The sequence below is a fragment of the Paramisgurnus dabryanus genome, chromosome 2 (assembly GCF_030506205.2).
Source record: "Paramisgurnus dabryanus chromosome 2, PD_genome_1.1, whole genome shotgun sequence".
NCBI classification, from domain to species: domain Eukaryota; kingdom Metazoa; phylum Chordata; class Actinopteri; order Cypriniformes; family Cobitidae; genus Paramisgurnus; species Paramisgurnus dabryanus.
Window position 1 is genome coordinate 25,970,285 of NC_133338.1, and position 21,025 is coordinate 25,991,309.

Genomic DNA, 21,025 nt, shown 5'->3' on the forward strand with positions numbered 1-21,025 from the left:
AACATTAGTGTGTAGATTGTAATCAGCGCGTCTTCCCGCGGACGTTATGCACATCAAAAGGATAAATGGTCATTTTAAGACGCTTCAAAATAAGATTTGTACTGTCAATACATTATGTGAAAAATCATTGTAGATTGTAAGTTGAAAACTTAATTCTGTGCTGTGTTAACCATCGAATTTGGACTAATACTGTAATATCAATATGACTAACAATTTCGTTTTGAACATCACATATAAACTTACATAATGAAATAAACGATGTCATCAAACGCAACATTTATAAGACTTGATTACCTTACGTGATTTCTCGTTCGCGTCTGATTGATGGCCATCAGTGGTTGAGTTAAAGACTACAAATCCCATAATTCCACGCTGCTTCAGAGTGTCAGTAAACAACATCATTGTTATTGTTTGATCTGGCGCCATCTAGCGGCGAAAATAATACAAACTGCATCTTAAACGTTTTTTTTATAAATCCATGATCCTGCCCGATTAAAACATAAACATTGCAAATAACACCAGAATTAACAAATAATTTACGTACACATATCCTAAAATTTAACCTTGTGTAACTGATACGCTGTAAAGGGGGTCAATTTTGATCATGATTTTGAATGGAAGTCAATGACGCCCTCTGCCGGTTGGGTATACCAAGATGGCCGCTCGAACTCTGCGCTGGCTTCACCTCACGCAGTTACGTCAAGCGTTCTATGCGCAATCCAGTCATTTATATAGATCAGTGGCAACAACACAAAATTATTGAATATATCTTCATATGATGTATCAGGCCAATTCATCATTTCATCCTCTCACTGGGTTATACATGGTGGCACTGCTGTAGTGCAAGGTATACGCAGGTATATGGAGTAATACCCACTTCTTTATTATATGGCATGAGCCACGAAATCAAGGCCCCCCTCGCTCTCACAGAATGCGCATATCACAGCTGTCAATCATGAGGTGACGCCACTGTTTTTATAGCATTAAGTAACTAACTAAAAAAAAAATTTAATCATGGTTTGTGCTTGCTCCCACGACATTGTTTTCTATCGACTAACTATTGAAATGTAATCTCACAAAAAATAAAATACTTTACATCACTTACCTCCGCGTTTGAAAATAAGGTGTCACTTCTATAATACCTTTACCTTTACTTGGGAAATTTGTGCTTCCATTTTTCTTATTTTTCTGTACTAGCATCATTGAATTGCATAAAAAGATCCAAAACAACAGGTAGTCCTGCCCCAATTTTATGCCAGTGGTTGAGCTAATATTCATGTGTTGGGCCGGTCGAGATGCCAAAACAAGCAAACTGTTGTGAAGGCGCCACAGAGCCAAATTACATAGGAAACTCAACCCATTGACTTGTAGACTCCACATTATAATGAGATAGCAGAAATATGTTACCACCCATAAAAAATTAACAGACATTTTCAAAGGCGCTTATTAAATTGTTGACATTTTCCTTCTATTTGAGCTTATTTAAACCAATAACATTCTTCTTTATTGTACTGCATTTTAAAATACTTATAGAGGTCATTCTGGCCCTCATGACAGCTGGAATATAATGAGTGCTGGTTTGTTCATCACAACTAAGATGAGTTAGTCATCATACTGTGTTCACGTATGGTAAGTTAATGTGTCATTCTTTCTCAATCATCATTTTTCACAGTTTGTGAAGCACAGCAGGCTGTGGAACCTGCAAAATTGAATGGGTCGTAGAGGATAAACCTCTCCTGTTCAACAGCTGGGAAGTTATTGTTGTGGAATTTTAGCCGCATCAAATAATACTCACTAAGAGCAAAAGTCAAGGATCAGACAGACACACTGTTAACAGAATTTTATTTGTCTGAATTTAATATATATATATATATTCTGCAGAATAGGCTCTCACCCCCGTGGTGCTAGAAGTTTAAAAACCTAAGAGCCCCGTTTACAAAGTTGAGCACATATTTATAGTAAGATACTGAAAAACACAGTCATCCCATCTCCGCCCATGATCCAAAGATTTCATCATAGTTCCAGCGTCACTTAGAAAATAAACCTTCAATTTATCAATGACTAAGAAACATATCAGTTGAAGCACATCTGGTCAAATAGAAGAAATTATTTTGTTCTCAGTGAAACTCTACCGTTTACTGAGTTTTTCCACTTGTTCATCATTTTTATCTGGTAGGACTTTGCATAATGTTCAAGTCTTTGGACATTTTACTACTGAACAGATGAAAAGAACAGAAATCTTTCACTAGAACAGAAGAACAGGATTTTCCATTTAACAATTATAAGTTCATAAACTATAATTAAAAATAAAAAATCTTCCACTACATTACTAGGCAAGAATCGATATCGCTAAGAAACTAAATTAACAGCCTTGTCTCAGGGTGGCTAATCTGTATGTATTTGTACGATGTGAATTAGATAAAACATATGATTATATATATATTGATTTTAAAGAAGTAACTACCAATTTTTGTCCAAAGCAGCAAGTCAAAAACAGTTCTTTCATGTATAAACATTTAAACGTTCCTTCACTCGGATCTACTTAAGATTGGCCTTTTGTTCTCTATGGTCTGAATATTTTCTTTTAACACACTTCAATGTGATCTGATTGGTGTTGTTAACCCCAGACAGTTTTCAGCTACATTTATTGGTACTCCATATTCCCCTCTATTTGTTTCCATGGAAACGGATGAACAGTTCAGTCCCTCCATGGTCTGCCCTATATGAACTCCCCACTATGGCTAATCTGCTCTAGATGCTTTTTCTACACAGTGCATCATATACATAAGTCACACATGCTTTATTTAGGCTTTTTTGTTTCATTTTTGTGGCCTCCTACAGAAGCTGATAATCAATGTGTTAACAAGATTCTGTTTCTAACAAGATAAAGTGTGTGCAAAGCTTAAAGGTTAATCTAAATAAACTCTGGGTTATTGTTGGGGGTCTCTTGAAAAACCTCTCCTACTGTGAGTATATTCATTTTGTTCTGCCACATTGGCAAACAGTGGTTACAAGGTCAGCGTTTGGAATATTGTCAAGCAGGAGACCTCTGTTCTAGCTAGACACCCTTATCACTGCAGAGGGGATTCAAGCAGACCTCTTGCTGTGCACTGAAAAGATGCATGAATACTAATAGCAAGATGGTTGCAAGCATTTATACTGTAGACTCCAAACAAGTGATGTGGTTAGAGCTCAGGGCTCTTTATGAAATCTCAATGAACGGTTTGTATAAAATTTGTAAGGAGAGAACGTACATATGCAATAAAATCACCATTTTATTTTATGATTATCCACAGTTACAGAGAGGAAGTTACAGAAGAATTATAGAAGAGACTTCTAGGCACGCTTGTCATCAGCTGGAAGGAAGAGACATTTACAGGTACATATGGTATGGTGATTTTTGATCATTTTTTAACTGTTATGACATTAAAAGTGCACAAAAGCATGAAAATTAACATTTGCTTGATTCTTAAATTAAACAACACATTAAAGCTGAGAATCCAATCAGTTTTTATCTGAGATATGTTATACACAATAGTCATACAACTCTCTTCTTTTATTGATTATTTTAATGGTCTTGCTTGCTCAATACACTGTAAAAGAAATAAAAGTTTAAATTTTTTAGGGGTTACTAATTGAAGTAATTTTTAAACATATTTCACCTCAAATTTTCTCACTTTTAGTGAAAATAAAAGTTACCAATTGAAGTCAAATAAGTAGATCCAAACTCTTTTTTTGCAGTGTAGTACAATCCCTCAACATAAAAATATATATATTTTTCTTATTCCTGTCAGGATTGTGTTTAAAGCTTTTTCTGATAATTCCCGAAATTACAATTAGTTATTTATATATTTTACATGAAATATATTTTATTTTTGTTTTGAATGCAATAAGTGGGAGCTGCCTTAAGCTTACAATCTTGAAAAAGAAAATAACAGCTCATATTTCCATTTGAACATGTAGCAAGTGTCACTCTGAGACCTTGATTTAATGGATAAGTGTTTGTTCTGGCATCTAACTACATTTAGCACTCAGAATGTATAAGAACAACAAACAGAAATCTGTGCGCCAGTAAATGGTGCTGTTTTCCATTGTTAACACATTTTATCTTTCCCCTTCCTTTCTTTGTACTGTAAGTAAAAGACAGCAAAAGAGGCTGAACTTTATCCTAACATACTAAACTTTCTCAAAACAGGATTAAGTGTTTTGACTACATTGTTTAATTCACATTACTAGTAGCATGTTTTGTGCAAGAACATTTCATGGTGCTTTCCTTCCTAGGACTTTTGATTGGGTTTTCTCTCTCTACTTTTTTCTTTTTTATCTATGAAACACGAATTTAGCAATGTGAAATACTTCACTTTTATCAGTTTATTAAAAAAATGGGCTACTTTATAAAAAAAATGTCTTCCCCTCAAGAGAACTTTTTACAGTTTTGGTCTTTTATATTTAGCCAGATTATAAGTGAGATGTCAGTAGAAGTCAGACACAAAGTGCAGATCAATGTAACATGTTTTATTTTGTGATATCACTGGAATGGGGAATGAACTGTAGATGAGAGCTGTGGAGGAGATAACATTGCTGCTTCATAACAGCTCCTGTCACAGATTATACAGCTGACTGCCTGTCAGTCAGACCGCTTGTAGGTACAGAATTGAGCTGGTACACTGCACAACTGATACTGCAGAAAGGCTGGTATTGTTCCTTTTAAATTTTAATTTACATTTGATAGCAAAGTATTTTTCCCTTTTTAAAAGAAGAAAGTATTTCATATAAGTCTGCATACAAAAAGATCTGCAAGAGCTGGCATCATGCAACCCTTTTGTTGAGATTCCTGCATTCTGCAACCAACATTTGAATAGCCGGTTTGAATAGCCAACATTTGAATAGTAATCAATTATGGAAAAACATAACAGCCACTGTATGCTAAAACACCATTCACTTTCATTGCACAGAGTAAGCTTAACTTGAAGTACAGTTTCAGGTGAATCGCACATGCTCATATCATTCTCAGCATATCATCGAAAGTACTAGATATCTACTGGCATATGTCTTGCTTACCTCTGGCTGTTTTCAGAATGTGACTGCAATTCTCCAGAGACGAGACAAATCAGTCTCATAGCAAAATCTTAAAAATCCCTCCAGTATCACCAGCACTATGTTACTGTATACTCTAAGACTGACAGCCTCCTGTAATATGAGAATAATCAGAGTTTTGAAAACAATCGTAACAAAAGTTATATCTATACCAGCACACATATACACTGACCTAAAGAATTATTAGGAACACCATACTAATACTGTTTTTGACCCCCTTTCGCCTTCAGAACTGTCTTTATTCTATACGTGGCGTTGATTCAACAAGGTGCTGAAAGCATTCTTTAGAAATTTTGGCCCATATTAATAGGATAGCATCTTGCAGTTGATGGAGATTTGTGGGATGCACATCCAGGGCACGAAGCTCCCATTCCACCACATCCCAAAGATGCTCTATTGGGTTGAGATCTGATGACTGTTGGGGCCATTTTAGTACAGTGAACTCGTTGTCATGTTCAAGAAACCAATTTGAAATGATTTGAGCTTTGTGACATGGTGCATTATCCTGCAGGAAGTAGCCTTCAGAGGATGGGTACATGGTGGTCATAAAGGGATGGACATGGTCAAAAACAATGCTCAGGTAGGCCGTGGCATTTAAACGATGCCCAGTTGGCACTAAGGGGCCTAAAGTGTGCCAGGAAAACATGTTCTCATTCTGTTTACGCCAAATTCTGACTCTACCATCTGAATGTCTCAACAGAAATCGAGACTCATCAGACCAGGCAACATTTTTCCAGACTTCAACTGTCCAATTTTGGTGAGCTTGTGCAAATTGTAGCCTCTGTTCCTATTTGTAGTGTAGATGAGTGGTACCCGGTGGGGTCTTCTGCTGTTGTAGCTCATCCGCCTCAAGGTTGTGCATGCTGTGGCTTCGCAAATGCTTTGCTGCATAACTTGGTTGTAACAAGTGGTTATTTCAGTCAAAGTTTCTCTTCTATCATCTTGAATCAGTCAGCCCATTCTCCTCTTACTCTAGCATCAACAAGGCATTTTCGTCCAAAGGACTGCCGCTTACTAGATGTTTTTCCTTTTTCACACCATTCTTTGTAAACCCTAGAAATGGTTGTGCGTGAAAATCCCAGTAACTGAGCAGATTGTGCAATACTCAGACCGCCCCGTCTGGCACCAACAACCATGCCCAAAATGGCTTAAATCACCTTTCTTTCCCATTCTGACATTCAGTTTGGAGTTCAGGAGATTGTCCTGACCAGGACCACACCCCTAAATGCATTGAAACAACTGTCATGTGATTGGTTGATTAGATAATTGCATTAATGAGAAATTGAACAGGTGTTCCTAATAATCCTTTAGGTGAGTGTGCAGTACAGATACAATATAATTTGCCAAATGAGGATCAATGGGTATCAATTGGAATTAGACTGTTCCAAAATTAGGCTTCTTTATTGACAGGTCTCTGCACATCTTGATATTTATGTCTTATTGAACGTCACCAGTCTAATCCAGGAATATGATTTATTACTGTGTGTGAGAAACTGATTCATAATCTGATATTTACATATAAAAGGATATTATCCCATCTTAAACACGCCTTATAAAATTGACTTAAGCTTTTCCAGTGCATTTTAATGCAATAAATATTTTGTCAACCTTAAATTTGCTTTGTGTGGTACAGTAACATCTTAAGTAAGCGGTTTTCAATATAACTATATTGTACCTGTGAAAATAATACCATGGTATCTTAAGATAACAAATGCATGTTTCCCTTTTACAGTGAAATATTCTTACATTATGCCCTCGTGTTTGTTTAATGTTATGCATGGGTAGGAAATAGATGATCGATATTTCAGCTTTATACGTGCACTCTCAGAAATACAGTAAAGGTAAAAAAATGTTGTCACTGGGACATTACCTTATTAAAAGGTCCTATTTGTACCATTTTGGTACAGATATGTATCTTTGAGGTACCAGTATATAGAAAGAGTACCACACAGGGACAATTTTTCTTTATTCTGAAAGTCTGCTATACTTTTGTTGAAATGACCACCCGTGTTTTCCCTGACAGCATAGCTGTAAAGTAACTCACAGACCACTTAACATATTTTAAGGTTTTAAATTCAGTATTCTCTGTCTGACCTTACATTTGAGTCAAAACACATCATTTGAAGGTCATAGCATTTTGTCTGGATTCAGAATAACAGCTCTTGAATGCCAATGGGACCATGGTGGATAAAACATTTCCTACACAGACTACCAATATATGATTTATCAAAAATCTAGGCAGATTGGTTCTTCAACAACTTACAGTTTAAGTACAATGCATATTGGGCGTAGATTACGTGGGGGACATGTCCCGCCCACTTTTTATAAAAAGTAAATTCTGCACTTTTTTATTGAAGAGTTGTGATTACAACATTTTGAGGTTTTAATGGAGCAATGTACATAAATGCAGAATGATTTGTCTATACATGACGTTCACGTTTCCATGGCAATCAGTCACTCACTTGTCATGTCATCATCACACGCTCTATAGCTCGCATCCACGGTCCCACGCTATATCCAACATTCATAGAGGTTGCGATGAGTTCAAAAAGGCAAAATACTCATCACTCCTTTTTTGCAAAAAAGTCAAGCAGCACAAGTTGGCATATCCCAATTGTGTTGCACAATGTTACTAATGTTAGTAACTCTGCCTGTTGCTCTTGTTGAATAATTAGCCATTTTTAATGGAAATTATTGGGAAAGGATAGCTGCGTGGACAAACATTCACTTATTTTCTGTGTATTTTCTTTTATAACATCTTTTGTTTTAACAAGTATGTCATCAAAACCCTTCAAATAAGAATAAAAAATGTTGAACTGAGATTTTACAGCGCTTACAGCATGTTTAACTCCTTCTGTTTTATAATCATATAGCAAAAAATGTATGATTCAAAATAAAACCTGTCAATTACACAATGGTTAACTGAAATAAAAAACAGGTATAACAAACTGGTACCAAATGAATGCATATCTGTACCTATATACAGTAGTACATATTAGGGCATCTTTGTTTTGACCATTTTCTTTCCTGACAGTGTACCAACTAATCAAAGATCAATGTTCAGTTTAAATGCATTGATTGCCTCCAGCCCTATAGTCTTAGCCTCAACGTTTAGATTGAAATACTGACATAATAAGATATAGGCATCTCTCTTCAGACATCATCCTTGGTTACTTCATACTACAGAATGCAGAGAACCGTGAATGATTGAAAGTGTGGGGCTGTATAGTGAAAGGTATAAATAATGGAGGTGTTTACTGATACATGCTTGAAAATAACTGGGTACAGTATATTATCGTAATGTATTATAGCATGCTTTTGTGTTTCATCAGGCTGTCTCATGAAAAAATAATTTGCCTTTAAGTGATACCCTTTAGATTAACACACTCCTTTGAAAAAGTTATCAGGATTCACTAAGTGTCTGGTTCTGCACCAGAGAGCAAATCATTAATACAGAGGTTATGATGTATGTGCTGATGTCACATGAGATGCTAACTTAAACACAGTGGTTTCCCATGGGCTTCAGTAACTGTCTAAAGAGAAGCAGCACGCTGCCTATAAATTCACTTTGTGTGTCTGCTTAGTATTCAGCTCACCTTGCATAGCAGCCACTGAAACTGATGCTTGAATATGGATCTTGCCATCAAATTTTTTCTCTTTAATCAATTGAGGGCCCTGAAAAGAAAATATTTGACATTTATACAGATAAAATGTAACATAATACACTATAAAAATGCTGGGTTCTTTTCAACCCAGCGTTAGGTCAAAAATGGACGAACCTAACCCTTTGGATGGTCATTTACATTACATTTTCTTGGGTTGTTTTACTTCATTGTTGGGTCAAATATAATAAAGCAATAAGTCCCAAGAAGCAGTGGGTTACCAGTGCATTTTAAAACAGCTAAGGGGCGTTGTTAAAACACCCTTAGCTGTTATAAAATGCACTGTAACCCCACTGCTTTGCGGGACTTATTGCTTTTATAAAACGGTTACTTCATATACATAGCAGGATTTCATAAAATAAAACACAAATAAGTTGTAACTATATTAGTACAAATATTACTCTTCCGCCAAACAAAGTAGTTCCTCAGAATCAAGTGTGGCTGCAACAGAGCGCAGTTCACAACCAACACAGACGCAGCAAAGACACAGTGAAAATATGATTTAAGACTGTAGTGTTTATTTTATAAATCAACATTCATCTAATTTAATTTATACATTAACATTTATATCGTGCAACTGTTGAAGTGATGATCAAATATGCCTGGAAGCATGCTTAAAGGAATAGTCTACTCATTTTCAATATTAAAATATGTTATTACCTTAACTAAGAACTGTTGAATCATCCCTCTATCATCTGTGTGTGTGCACGTAAGCGCTGGAGCGCGCTGCGACGCTACGATAGCATTTAGCTTAGCCCCATTCATTCAATGCTGCCATTTAGAGATAAAGTTAGAAGTGACCAAACACATCAACGTTTTTCCTATTTAAGACGAGTAGTTATACGAGCAAGTTTGGTGGTACAAAATAAAACGTAGCGCTTTTCTAAGCGGATTTAAAAGAGGAACTATATTTTATGGCGTAATAGCACTTTTGGGAGTACTTCGACTCGCCTGAAAAGTCCGCTCCCCTTCTCACTCTCATAATGGGAGAGGGAGGGTGTTACTGCGCCAAGTCGAAGTACTCCCAAAAGTGCTATTACGCCATAAAATATAGTTCCTCTTTTAAATCCGCTTAGAAAAGTGCTATGTTTTATTTTGTACCACCAAACTTGCTCGTATAACTACTCGTCTTAAATAGGAAAAACGTTGATGTGTTTGGTCACTTCTAACTTTATCTCTAAATGGTACCATTGAATGAATGGGGCTAAGCTAAATGCTATCGTAGCGTCGCAGCGCGCTCCAGCGCTTACGTGCACACACACAGATGATAGAGGGATGATTCAACAGTTCTTAGTTAAGGTAATAACATATTTTAATATTGAAAATGAGTAGACTATTCCTTTAACTCTTTCCCCGTCAGCGTTTTTTTTTAAGTTGCCACCTAGTTTTAGTTTAATGCCTTACAACAAAATTATCTTCTTTAAATAAACATAAAATATCAAATGAAAGAACAGACCATCCGCTTTCAAACAACAACAACAACAAATGTTTCATCCTACCTTCTTTTGTTCTCTTATCAGTTATCACCTCTCAACTTTTCAGAGCGGAGATAATTCCATATTTGTGAAGAACTTTTGTAAGAGATCAGATTCAGAGCCATCAAAATGTACACGTCACGCTAAATCCACCACAACGCTGTTGTGTCGAGTGAATGCGTCAGTGTTTAAGTTGGGTAAGATTGCCATCTAGTGGATAATAGCGGAAATATCAATTGAAGACAAAAACAACTCAGAGAACGTTTTCTCTTTATTGATGAAATGACTGAACAATATCTATGACATTTATCTGGATATCGCCATAATTGTGCAAATGTAGAAAAATAAAAATATGATTAAAGACTGTGGTGTTTATTTTCATAATTCAGTACGCAGCAACAGTGGCGCAGTGATACTTATGTAATGCGGACTGAACCGTGGGTTTACCGGGGTATTTTACCACGGCTTAGAACGCGTTTCAACCAATCAGAATGAAGAACCAGAACGACCCGTTTATAATAAGTCTTTGGTGTCCCCAGAGTGCATATGTGAAGATTTAGCTCAAAATATCCCACAGATAATTTATTATTGCATGTTAAAATTACCACTTTGTAGGTGCAAGCAAAAAAGTGCAGTTTTTAGGTGTGTCCTTTATGATGCAAATTAATGAGCTGATGAAACACTGATCGAAATTATGGAGCAATAAAGCTCAAATTTTTATCATGTGTTATGTGTGTTCCCTGGGAAATTAACCTATGTTAATTAACCTTAACCTTTCTAAAACTTTTGACTTAAAAAGTTATTTAAAGAACCAAAAATGGTTCTTATGTGGCATCACTGTTACAAACCCTTTTTTAATATGTTTGTTTAGTGAAGAAGTAATTCTACATTCCTTACACTTTCCACCTTTTTACCCTTGAATATCATCCAAAATCAGGTTTTTACAATAGCTTGTGTTTGCATGGTGCTCCAGTTCTTATTTCAGCAAGATTTATATTGATTTGCTGCCAGAATGGGGCATTGTGAGACCTGACAGGGAATCAAGGAGAATGTCAGAGGCAGTCGGTTTGTTTGCCAGCCCTTTTCCGTTTTTTCGTGAGTGTGACAGAGGTCTGACAGGAGAGATTTCACCGAAAGCAGCAGGTGTGACAGTTTTTGTTTCGGGTGTAATGATGCCTGAAGATTCCAAATTTGCAACTGTGCAAGCGTGCTCAGTCTTAATGTTAATGTTTGATAAACAGTTGAAAATACTTCACAAAAAGAACAAACTGACTAGATGGAAGGATGTTCTTTAAATGTGACAAAACACTTGAGTCAAGATTTAAATGGATGGTTCACCCAAAAATTAAAATTCTCTCATCATTTACTCACTCTCATGTTGTTACAAACCTGTCTTAATTACTTTGTTCTGATGAACACGAAGGAAGATATTTTAAGGAATCTTTTTAACCAAACCATTTGTGAGCCCCATTCACTTCCATAGTAGAAAAGAGAATACTATGGAAGTGAATGGGGCTCACAAACGGTTTGATTAGGAACATTCCTCAAAATATCTTCATACAGTACTTTCTTTAACTTTCTGAGTTGTACCTCTAGCAACAGCAGATAACAAGCATTTTAGGTCCTCCTACTGTAACTGCCCTACGTTGGGACTGGATTTTGGTGGGTTAACACAAACAACTGCCCAGTTCCATCAGATAAGGCTACTCGGACAACTAACAGACATCTTTTATGGCTGACCTCGGTGCCAAAGCTGAGAAAAAGAGGACATTTTGATTAGTCCATAGCAGTTCTCCTTATCATCCTTCACTCTCATCCGAAGCCAGGGTGATTGTAAAAATTACTTAAGGAAACAGCATTCCTATGCAAGGTATTGGCTTATCAAAGAACAAATTCTAACATTCTTTCACCAACAAAATGGACATACCTGTAAAAGGATCACCTATGGACTTCATATTGTTTAGACACACTACTAGGGGTGTACAGGATCGTTCCGTACGAAATCACGACACACGGTTCAGCGTGCATGCGATTTGCGGATTAATACACAAATTAAAATAGGGAAATTTCTTGTCAACAGCCAATCACGGTTTTGCATCAGGAAAGTGCAAATATGCCAACTCCTCCTTATCTGAAAAGTGATAAAAGCACCTTTTTGCAGACAATTAGCTTTCTGAGTGTCCCCAGAGATTGTAACAGAGCAAACCCCAAGTTCTTTGTTTTCAGCCTGCATTCACACCCAAGTTCCGGGCCGGGATCACCAAGAACCAACCAAGTTTCTAAAAACAATCTCCCTGAGGGCTCATTGTTCAGCATTTTACAACAGAGACTGAAATAGATCGGCCTCAAGTTCTGAATCTTCAGCCCATGTGGTAGGAGTTAAGAGCAAATCACAAGTTCTGAGTTTCTGGCCTGTGAGTCCAGAGACTAAGCAGATCACACCAGAAAGGCAATAACCCACGTCTGCAAGAGACCTTCATCTGCGTGTTCTAGATTGTTAAGGACCTTCTGCACCGGCAGAGAACGTAAATATCACTTAAACAAACCTCTTTCCTGAAACCTTGGTATTGGTGTATTCTGTCAGTAACTATTTACCATAGATGCTTTTCAATATTTCATAACTGATTTTTAAATATTTAAGAGGTAATTCTTTAATTATTTATGTTATGAGAAATAAGGTTGTCATCGTATAAGAAACAGAAAACATTCTGCCTCCCATTTTTCTATTCTTTCTATTTAGTATCATTTAGTAGTGTTTTTAGTTATTCTTTTTTTATCTTTTATTAATAAATTCCATTTTATTACCACAGTGTGTTCCTTGTGTTGTGGAAAAGAGGATGTTTGTTTAATACATTTTTGCAATATTACTTGAAACTGTCTTTACTAAATGATAAAAGACTATTTATTAGCTGCACTGAAAGTAATAATATTAATATACATCATCTGTGCACAAAATAGGGCCTTAAAAACATCAGCCAATTGCTCATGCGGTCATCGCATAAGCGATTGGCCCTCTGGCTTGTCAATCACTGCCATTACGATCCTTGTGAGAGACGTGCGCGCTCCAGTAACTAAACACAGGGCGACGCATGCGCATAGCGCATGAAACTCCGTCTTAAGTTTCGTTTTGTTTTCATTGTCGATCCTGCTTTCCTCCTCGAATTTGCACCACGGTAGAGATGAAACTCGAAGGAGGACGCAAAAGAAAAACTTCTTTAAGCCGCTGGGAATAGGAGAAAATTGTCAGAAGAACGTCATGTAAACAGAGTCGTTATTGGAGAAACATTTCAACGCTGGAGAGCAATGAAGGAACAGAGAGGTGTCAAGACAGACGCGCAGTTCCCAAACATTCTTCCCGACAGGTAACAGTGATTATTCTTTCTTTGGGGAATAATTATTGTTTTACTGTTATTCAAGTATAGTGACGTTGTTCTTGTACTGTAGTTGTAAGCAGTGACCAGTCTGCTACATGCTACTGTAGTTGAAATTGGAGTAGCGTCGACTGATCTAACGTTTTAACGTCTTATTTGTGTATTATCTTCATTTCACATAATGAATCCACTGACGCGAGTCACGCGACACAGCATATGCCGGTGTTAAACAAACACTCGTGTTCAAATATTCGTGCACGAGTTTTGGAAGGTGTTCCCTAGAAATGAGCTGTGAAGGAGGGAGGCTGTTCTTACGCATGCGCTCATTTAAAAAACTCAGTAACCGTTTTTGGATTCTCAGTCGGCGAAAAACATCCTCTTTTGCGCCTTTAAAGGTCTACAAGTTAGGCAGAATCTCACAAAATCCTTCAGATAAATTAGATGACAAACTACCTCCAATTCACATATTTTCTTATTTGTTAAATTATCCATTTAGATCATTCTTATTGTTGAGGTAAAATTCCTGGATGGTGAAGGAGGGAGGGGTCATCTGACACACACACACACACACACATTCTGGTTTCCATGTTTTGTAGGGACATTCCATAGACGTAATGCATTTTATACCGTACAAACTGTATATTCTATTCCCTTCCCCTAACCCAAACCCTAACCCCAACCATCACTGAAAACTTTCTGCTACTTAACATTTCAAGAAACATCCTGTTTGATTTATAAGCTTGTTTTCTCATGGGGACTTCAAAATGTCCCCACAAGGTCACAAAAATACTGATATTTTTATCAATTGGTCCCCACAACGTGATAATTACCAGGTACACACACACACACACACACACACACACACACACACACACACACATACTCAAGGTGAAACTCACTAGTGTCTTGTGTATGGCAAACTGCCCAATTGGTGCCCTGTGGGAAAATCACTGCATTAATTTGTGCCTGTGTGAAGATCACAACATACCACTCAGGCTGTCTAATGATGGATGAGGAAAATGTGAATTCAATATTTTGCCAGAGTTGTGTGAAAACAATTCATGTATATGCCATGCGTCCTCCTGGCAGCTGTGACAGGTTGATTGATTCTGTAATAGAGAGATGATCTTTCGATTGGTAGTATTCTGTAGCCGGGTGCAGTAATCATAGCTCAATAACTCTTATTTACTACTCTACAGTGAAGTGTTTTTCTATCCTGCAGTTCAAGAGGTCTCCTCTAAGCTTAAAACATACAGATGTTTGGGTTCTGGTATTGTGTTCAGTGCACAGTGAATAAACATTCCCAGGAATGTAAAATTAGATTTTGAGATTTTTTTACAAGAGGGCCTCTAAGGGACCCCTAAAGAAGTTTGAACAATACAGAATAGATATAGTGATGACCAATGTAAATGAATGGAAAAGATGATACAACCCAAAAATTCTGTTTGGCAGTAACTTACTGTAGATTTATATTTATGTTATTTACTGGCAATAGAAGAACAGCCACTAAAAGAACAGCCTCGTGCAAAGCATTCTGGGAACCAATAAAGCACTTTTAGAATAGATGTGTTAAAAACAACACGATCAGTGTTAGTTTAGGGGTTATAAAGATGCATCTTATTTACTTATTCATTTAGCTGACGTTTTTATCCAAAGCGACTTACAATTGCTATATATATGTCAGAGGTCGCACGCCTCTGGAGCAACTATGGGTTAAGTGTCTTATCCACTGCGCCATCACCACCCTGGGTACCTGATCTTGGATCAAGCTTTGACTTGCATAAAAACAGTGATATATTTTGTTGTTTAATTTTGGTCAGCATCACAGCCATAATATGTATAAAAGGAAACACTATTAAAACATGGACATGAAACAAGAAATAAGCACCTCAGGATACTGTTATTTTTAATAAACGCTGTTTTTGGGTTCTTTTAACCCCTGGATGGATAAAATATTGACAAACCCGACCTTTGTGTTTATATTGACCTATGTGGGGTTCCTTAAACCCATTGTTGGATCAAATACAGACATTTTCTATTTTAATTAAACACGACCAGCGTTAAAACAACCTATGGACCTCAAACATTCTTCAGGGCCTTAAACAAAGATAAGCATATTAAAACTTTTTTGCTTTTTTGGAGTATCTGGGTTGCTGTGAAAAGGTTTAAAGACCTTAGTTAAAAGACAGCTGTGGTGGCCATGAGCTTTCTAACCTTCTGAGGCCGATGGCCTTAATCTCAGAAGATAGATACTGTATGTCCCCACCTTTTCACTCACACTTATACAAATAAAAGTGCTCAACCGTCCTAGAGGTTTAGCCGAGAGCTGTTCTCTTTCAATGCTCATAACACCTGAATGAGGTGCGCTTTTGAACAGGAAACTGCTTTGGAAAAAATCCGGCAGGGAGATTATCGAATAATGCCACAGTCGTTCTGTAACAAAAGAGGTGAACCCATCTATCCTTGCCTTCCGTGAAATTGTCCAGCTGTTCTGAGCTATTTTTACAGGGACCGCAGCTGCAGACGGCTACAGTAGCCACGACACTACGCACACTGACAATGGCGGAAAGAGCCCACTGCTAGTTGTTATGCACTACTGCTTCACCTGATCCCCAAGAGCTGGGGTTTTTTAGGCAGTGGGAAAATCAAAGCTACCTAGGGAGCTGTACACAGGACCCAAATGCACTAATGAAGAACCTTACAATCATTAACCTCAATTCATCTAATGGCCTATAATTATATAGAGTACATTATCGGCAAGAGACATTTTAGGTTTTTTACCATCAACCTTATTACTCCACAAAGGCTTCATGCAGAAAAACATCAAACAAATATTCAGTGAAATAACACAGACCCGAGAGCTGAATAGACAAGAGGATTAATGCGGGGCAGGCTAAAAATGATAATTAATTCCCATCAGGCAAAATCTAATTCAAGCACTTTTTGTGATGTATTAGCACCGTCTAATAGTGTTTTAGTGTATGGTTCCTATTGTGTCACAGTGGAGGGGAATTTACATCATTAAGTAAGCGGACAGTCATTACTGATGGGGAAACTGAGTTCAGTCCGGTGCTTCAAAGCACCTGGAACGAATCAGCAGAAAATAGCTGAGAGTGGTTTGATGAATTCAGAGGATTTTGACACACAGCTTGCGGTCTGGTGTGCTGAAAAACATGTTTATTAAGCCTGCTGAGTACCGCTCCTGGTGTGAAGAGGAGCACATGTGCTCCCGCAGCCCTGATGGTGTTTTTAAGGCAAGCTGCCTGTTTTTTTTAAACTCCCCCATATTTCCTTTTGCAAACAAGTCGTTGTGTACTAATCAGCATGAAACATGCATGAACGGTCGGGGTGAACCACACTGCTAGGTGGTTTTTCTAGACAAATGCTGTGAATTTCATTTTTTAAGTCAGACTATACACTTACTTTAGGGTACTTTGTGTTTCTTTTTAAAGCATGTGATTTCTGACCTGTTTAAAAGAACAGTTTTGAGGCATATGTTGTTTAAGGGGGTTTTGGGCGCTGGTGGATCCCGACCAGGCTTTTAAAGGTGGGGTGCACAATCTCTGAAAGCCAATGTTGACATTTGAAATGACTTAACAAACACGCCCCTACCCCAATAGAATCTGGACCTTCTTTTGATAGACCCGCCCCACACATAGTGTTACTAGTTTTAGAGGTGGGTTAAAGCAATTTTTATTAGAGCTGTCCTGTCTGAACGCTACTTGTCATTGTCAATCATTACGGACAATGTCAGTGAAGATTACAGCGACTTTTACCTTCTGTAAAAAGGTCTGGAGAAATTACCTCAGGTAATACTAAGCCAGTGCGAATAGACCAGCTGTAAATATACACATAAATTTTGTCATTTCCTGTTGATTTGTGGGTTTCTTTTTGAATATAAAAGCGCTTAAAGAAGCATTTTTCTTGCATTCTAGGTGGAAAATCAGGTCAGTGGCAAGTCAGTTGCTTAATAACATGACACAAACTATAAAAAAAGGAGTCAAATTTACTTCTCAGAGGCACGAAACTGTTTCTGAAACTGATGTTTTCCCCAAACTGAAATCAAGCACAGTGTTTCGTGTTTTCCTCATCTGTGTCATGTTGTTTGCACATGTGATATCAGGAAGCAAGGTAATATGCATGTGACGACGAGAGGTGACGCACTGCGCAAACGAGTTATTCCTATCACTTCTAAATGTTTTACCGAGATTTCTAATCCCGTCCGGATTGACCATTAATATTACAGACGTCCTGTGGTAAAATTACATTACGCCACCTGTAAAACTAATCCCGTCCGAATAGGGCTATAGGCAACTCAGGCAGCAATGTCGTTTAGTAGACATGCCCCTTAACTGCTGATTGGCTACAAGTGTGTTTTGGTACTCGGCTCGACTCCCTTTCCAAAGCGTTTCTCAAAAATCGTGCACCCTGCCTTTAAAAAGAAATCTATACTAAAAGTCTATATCTTGCAGTACATAGACTAAAACTAAACTGTAAAAACTGAAAAGTTGAACTTAAAAAAATTGGTAACAACAATTTTATTTTTGTTTTATCAACTTAAATGTTTAAGTGAAAAATACTTTAAAGAAGACATATCATGAAAATCTGACTTTTTTCAGGTTTAAGTGCCATACTTGGGTCCCGGGTGCTTCTATCAACCTAGAAAATGTGAAAAGATCAACCCTGTAATTTAGTTTTGGTAAACCATTCATTGCAAGCATGAAAAAATAGCTCATTAAAATCTGGCTCCCCTTGTGATGTCAGAAGGGGATAATACCACCCCTAAATCTAATCAAGGCCCTGCCATTTAGTGCAGAGATCAGCTCATTTTCATTTTAAAGGACACACCCAAAAACAACAAATTTTTGCTCACACCTACAAAGTGGCAGTTGTAACATGCTATAATAAATGATTTATATGGTATTTTGAGCTAAAACTTCACATACGTACTCATACGTACGTCTACACACACAAAAGTAATTTGACATCTTAAAAAAGTCTGGTGAAATGTCCCCTTTAAGTAAACTATTTTGCCAATTTACCAAAGACTTATTTTTGTCAGGAAATGAACTCAGGAGTCAAGTGCAAGTTAATAATTTATTTAGAAAAGGGTATATATATAGAACTGGAGAACAAAGTCACTGGTAGATCCACACACGGCACACACCCGTTGACTCACTCTGGTGAAATCACTACTGTGGGGATGAAGCACTCCCACAGTAGGAGAGAGTGAGTCGGTGTAACGCAATAGTCCAGTACAGATCCGAAAAGAGAGAGAGAGCCACCCACGCACTCCGTCGAGAACGCCAGCACCGTCACCACACGCAACAGAGGGAAGATACACGCCGCCCTGAAGGTGGATGACAGGCGGAGATGGAAGATGGAAATCCAAGTTCTCAGACGGGTAATCCACTGTGAAATCCTGATGTAGTAGAGCCACCCGGAAACCACTGGTCACCGCCTAAAAACGAAACGAACCAGCGGTTCCGAGAAACAACAGTCGTTAAAGTCAATATAATCCACAATGGTAATGAGGTGTACTCCACTCACGGGTGATGATGCAAACCGGAGAGAAAAGGAGACAGCTGGTATACCGCCTTGAAACGAGGCGAACCAGCTGTAGCGAGAGACAAACAAAGTCAATAAATCCAATACTCCACAAGCGAGCGGTCCGGGTGAAGACGAGTCCCCGAGTCCCCGAACGCCGAAACCAAACCTGGGGTAAACAGAGGAGAAGACAGAGAGACTGACAAGACAAGGCAGGGCAGCAGGACTGTGATAAAATAATGAGCGCGCAACGAAGGACAGGACTACTTGCAATATAAAGGGAAAGGTAAACGAGACACCACCGGTGAACAATCTACTGAAACAAGGGGGCGGAGTTAGTGAACACACGAGGAACCGGCACCACAGGTAAACAACACACACACACACACACACAGATCACACAGCCATCGATCACCCAGCAGTCATGACAGTAGCCCCCCCTCCACGACCGGCACCAGACGGACCGGGAGACTCACCCTGTCGCCGACGGAGATCCTCGATCAGCCCAGGATCCAGCAAATCCCGACCCAGAACCCAGCTCCTCTCATCAGGACCGTATCCTTTTCCAATCCACTAAATACTGAAATCCTCTGCCCCTGCGGCGGGAGTCTAGTAACCTCTTAACAGTATAGACAGGGGCACCATCCACTAGACGAGGGGCGGGGGGATTAGGGGCAGAGACAGGAGGGTTATAGCGAGCAAACATCACAGGTTTAACCTTGGATACATGAAAAACAGGGTGAACCCGACCAAGAGAAAGGGGTAACTTAAGCTTTATCGTCACCGGATTAATGACCTTAGAAATACTGTATGGCCCAATGAATCTCGGAGCCAGCTTACGAGAAGGCTCACGGAGAGACAGATCCTTGGTAGAAAGCCATACCTTTTGACCACAAACGTAACGGGGTGGAGGTCGCCGATGACGATCAGCTGCAGCTTTGGTTCGTCTGGAATTAGATAATAACAGTGTCTTAGCTCTCCTCCAGGTGCGTCTGCACCTGCGTACGAAAGCTAACGCAGACGGAACCGCTGCCTCGGGCTCCTGTGATGGAAACAGGGGAGGTTGATAACCGATGGAAAGTTCAAACGGGGACAAATTGGTAGACGTAACGGGAAGAGAATTATGAGAATACTCAACCCACGGGAGCTGATCGCACCAGGAATTCGGATATCGTGACGACAGACAGCGGAGCGTTCTACCGAGATCCTGATTAGCCCGTTCGCATTGCCCATTGGTCTGCGGGTGATAACCAGAAGACAAGCTGGCCGTGGCGCCAATTTGTCTACAAAACTCCTGCCAAAAACGAGAGATGAACTGAGGACCCCTATCTGACACTACGTCAGTCGGAATACCATGTAACCGAAAGACGTGATTAATCAAAACCTGAGCCATCTCTTTTGCAGAAGGTAGCTTGGGCAGGGGAATGAAATGAACCGCCTTCGAAAAACGATCCACCACAGTTAGAACAACAGTGTTACCATTAGATGCCGGTAAGCCGGTGACAAAATCAAGGGCTATATGAGACCAGGGGCGGGAGGGCACGGGCAAAGATTTAAGCAGACCAGCGGGTGGTAAATTAGATGCTTTATTACGAGCACAAACCGAACAGGCTAATACAAACTGTCTGACGTCAGTGGACATAGAAGGCCACCAAAAACGCTGACGGACGGCAGCCAACGTTCTCCGAATACCTGGATGGCCGACAAATTTGGACTCGTGACCCCACCGGATGACATCGGAACGTAACCGCTCAGGAACCCATAGGCGACCCGCTGGACACCCCTCCGGAACTTCCCCCTCCCGGCCGGCCTCTCTCACCCGCTGTTCGACTCCCCAAACGAGGGCGCCGACCACCCTCCCCTCCGGGAGAAT

General features: G+C 38.9%; 1 protein-coding gene across 2 annotated transcripts in view; it reads left to right on the plus strand.

The window, feature by feature from the left end:
• tspan18a (tetraspanin 18a) overlaps nucleotides 1–21,025 on the plus strand; it is a 53,188-nt gene that overhangs the window by 22,183 nt on the left and 9,980 nt on the right. Inside the window, exon 2 of one of the 2 annotated variants that reach the window (XM_065248850.2) lies at nucleotides 3,297–3,388. In XM_065248850.2, coding sequence (XP_065104922.1) covers nucleotides 3,386–3,388 — 3 coding nt within the window. In that variant the 5' untranslated portion in view covers nucleotides 3,297–3,385. The remainder of the gene's footprint in view (nucleotides 1–3,296; nucleotides 3,389–21,025) is intronic. The other variant, XM_065248851.2, reaches the window with a different exon arrangement.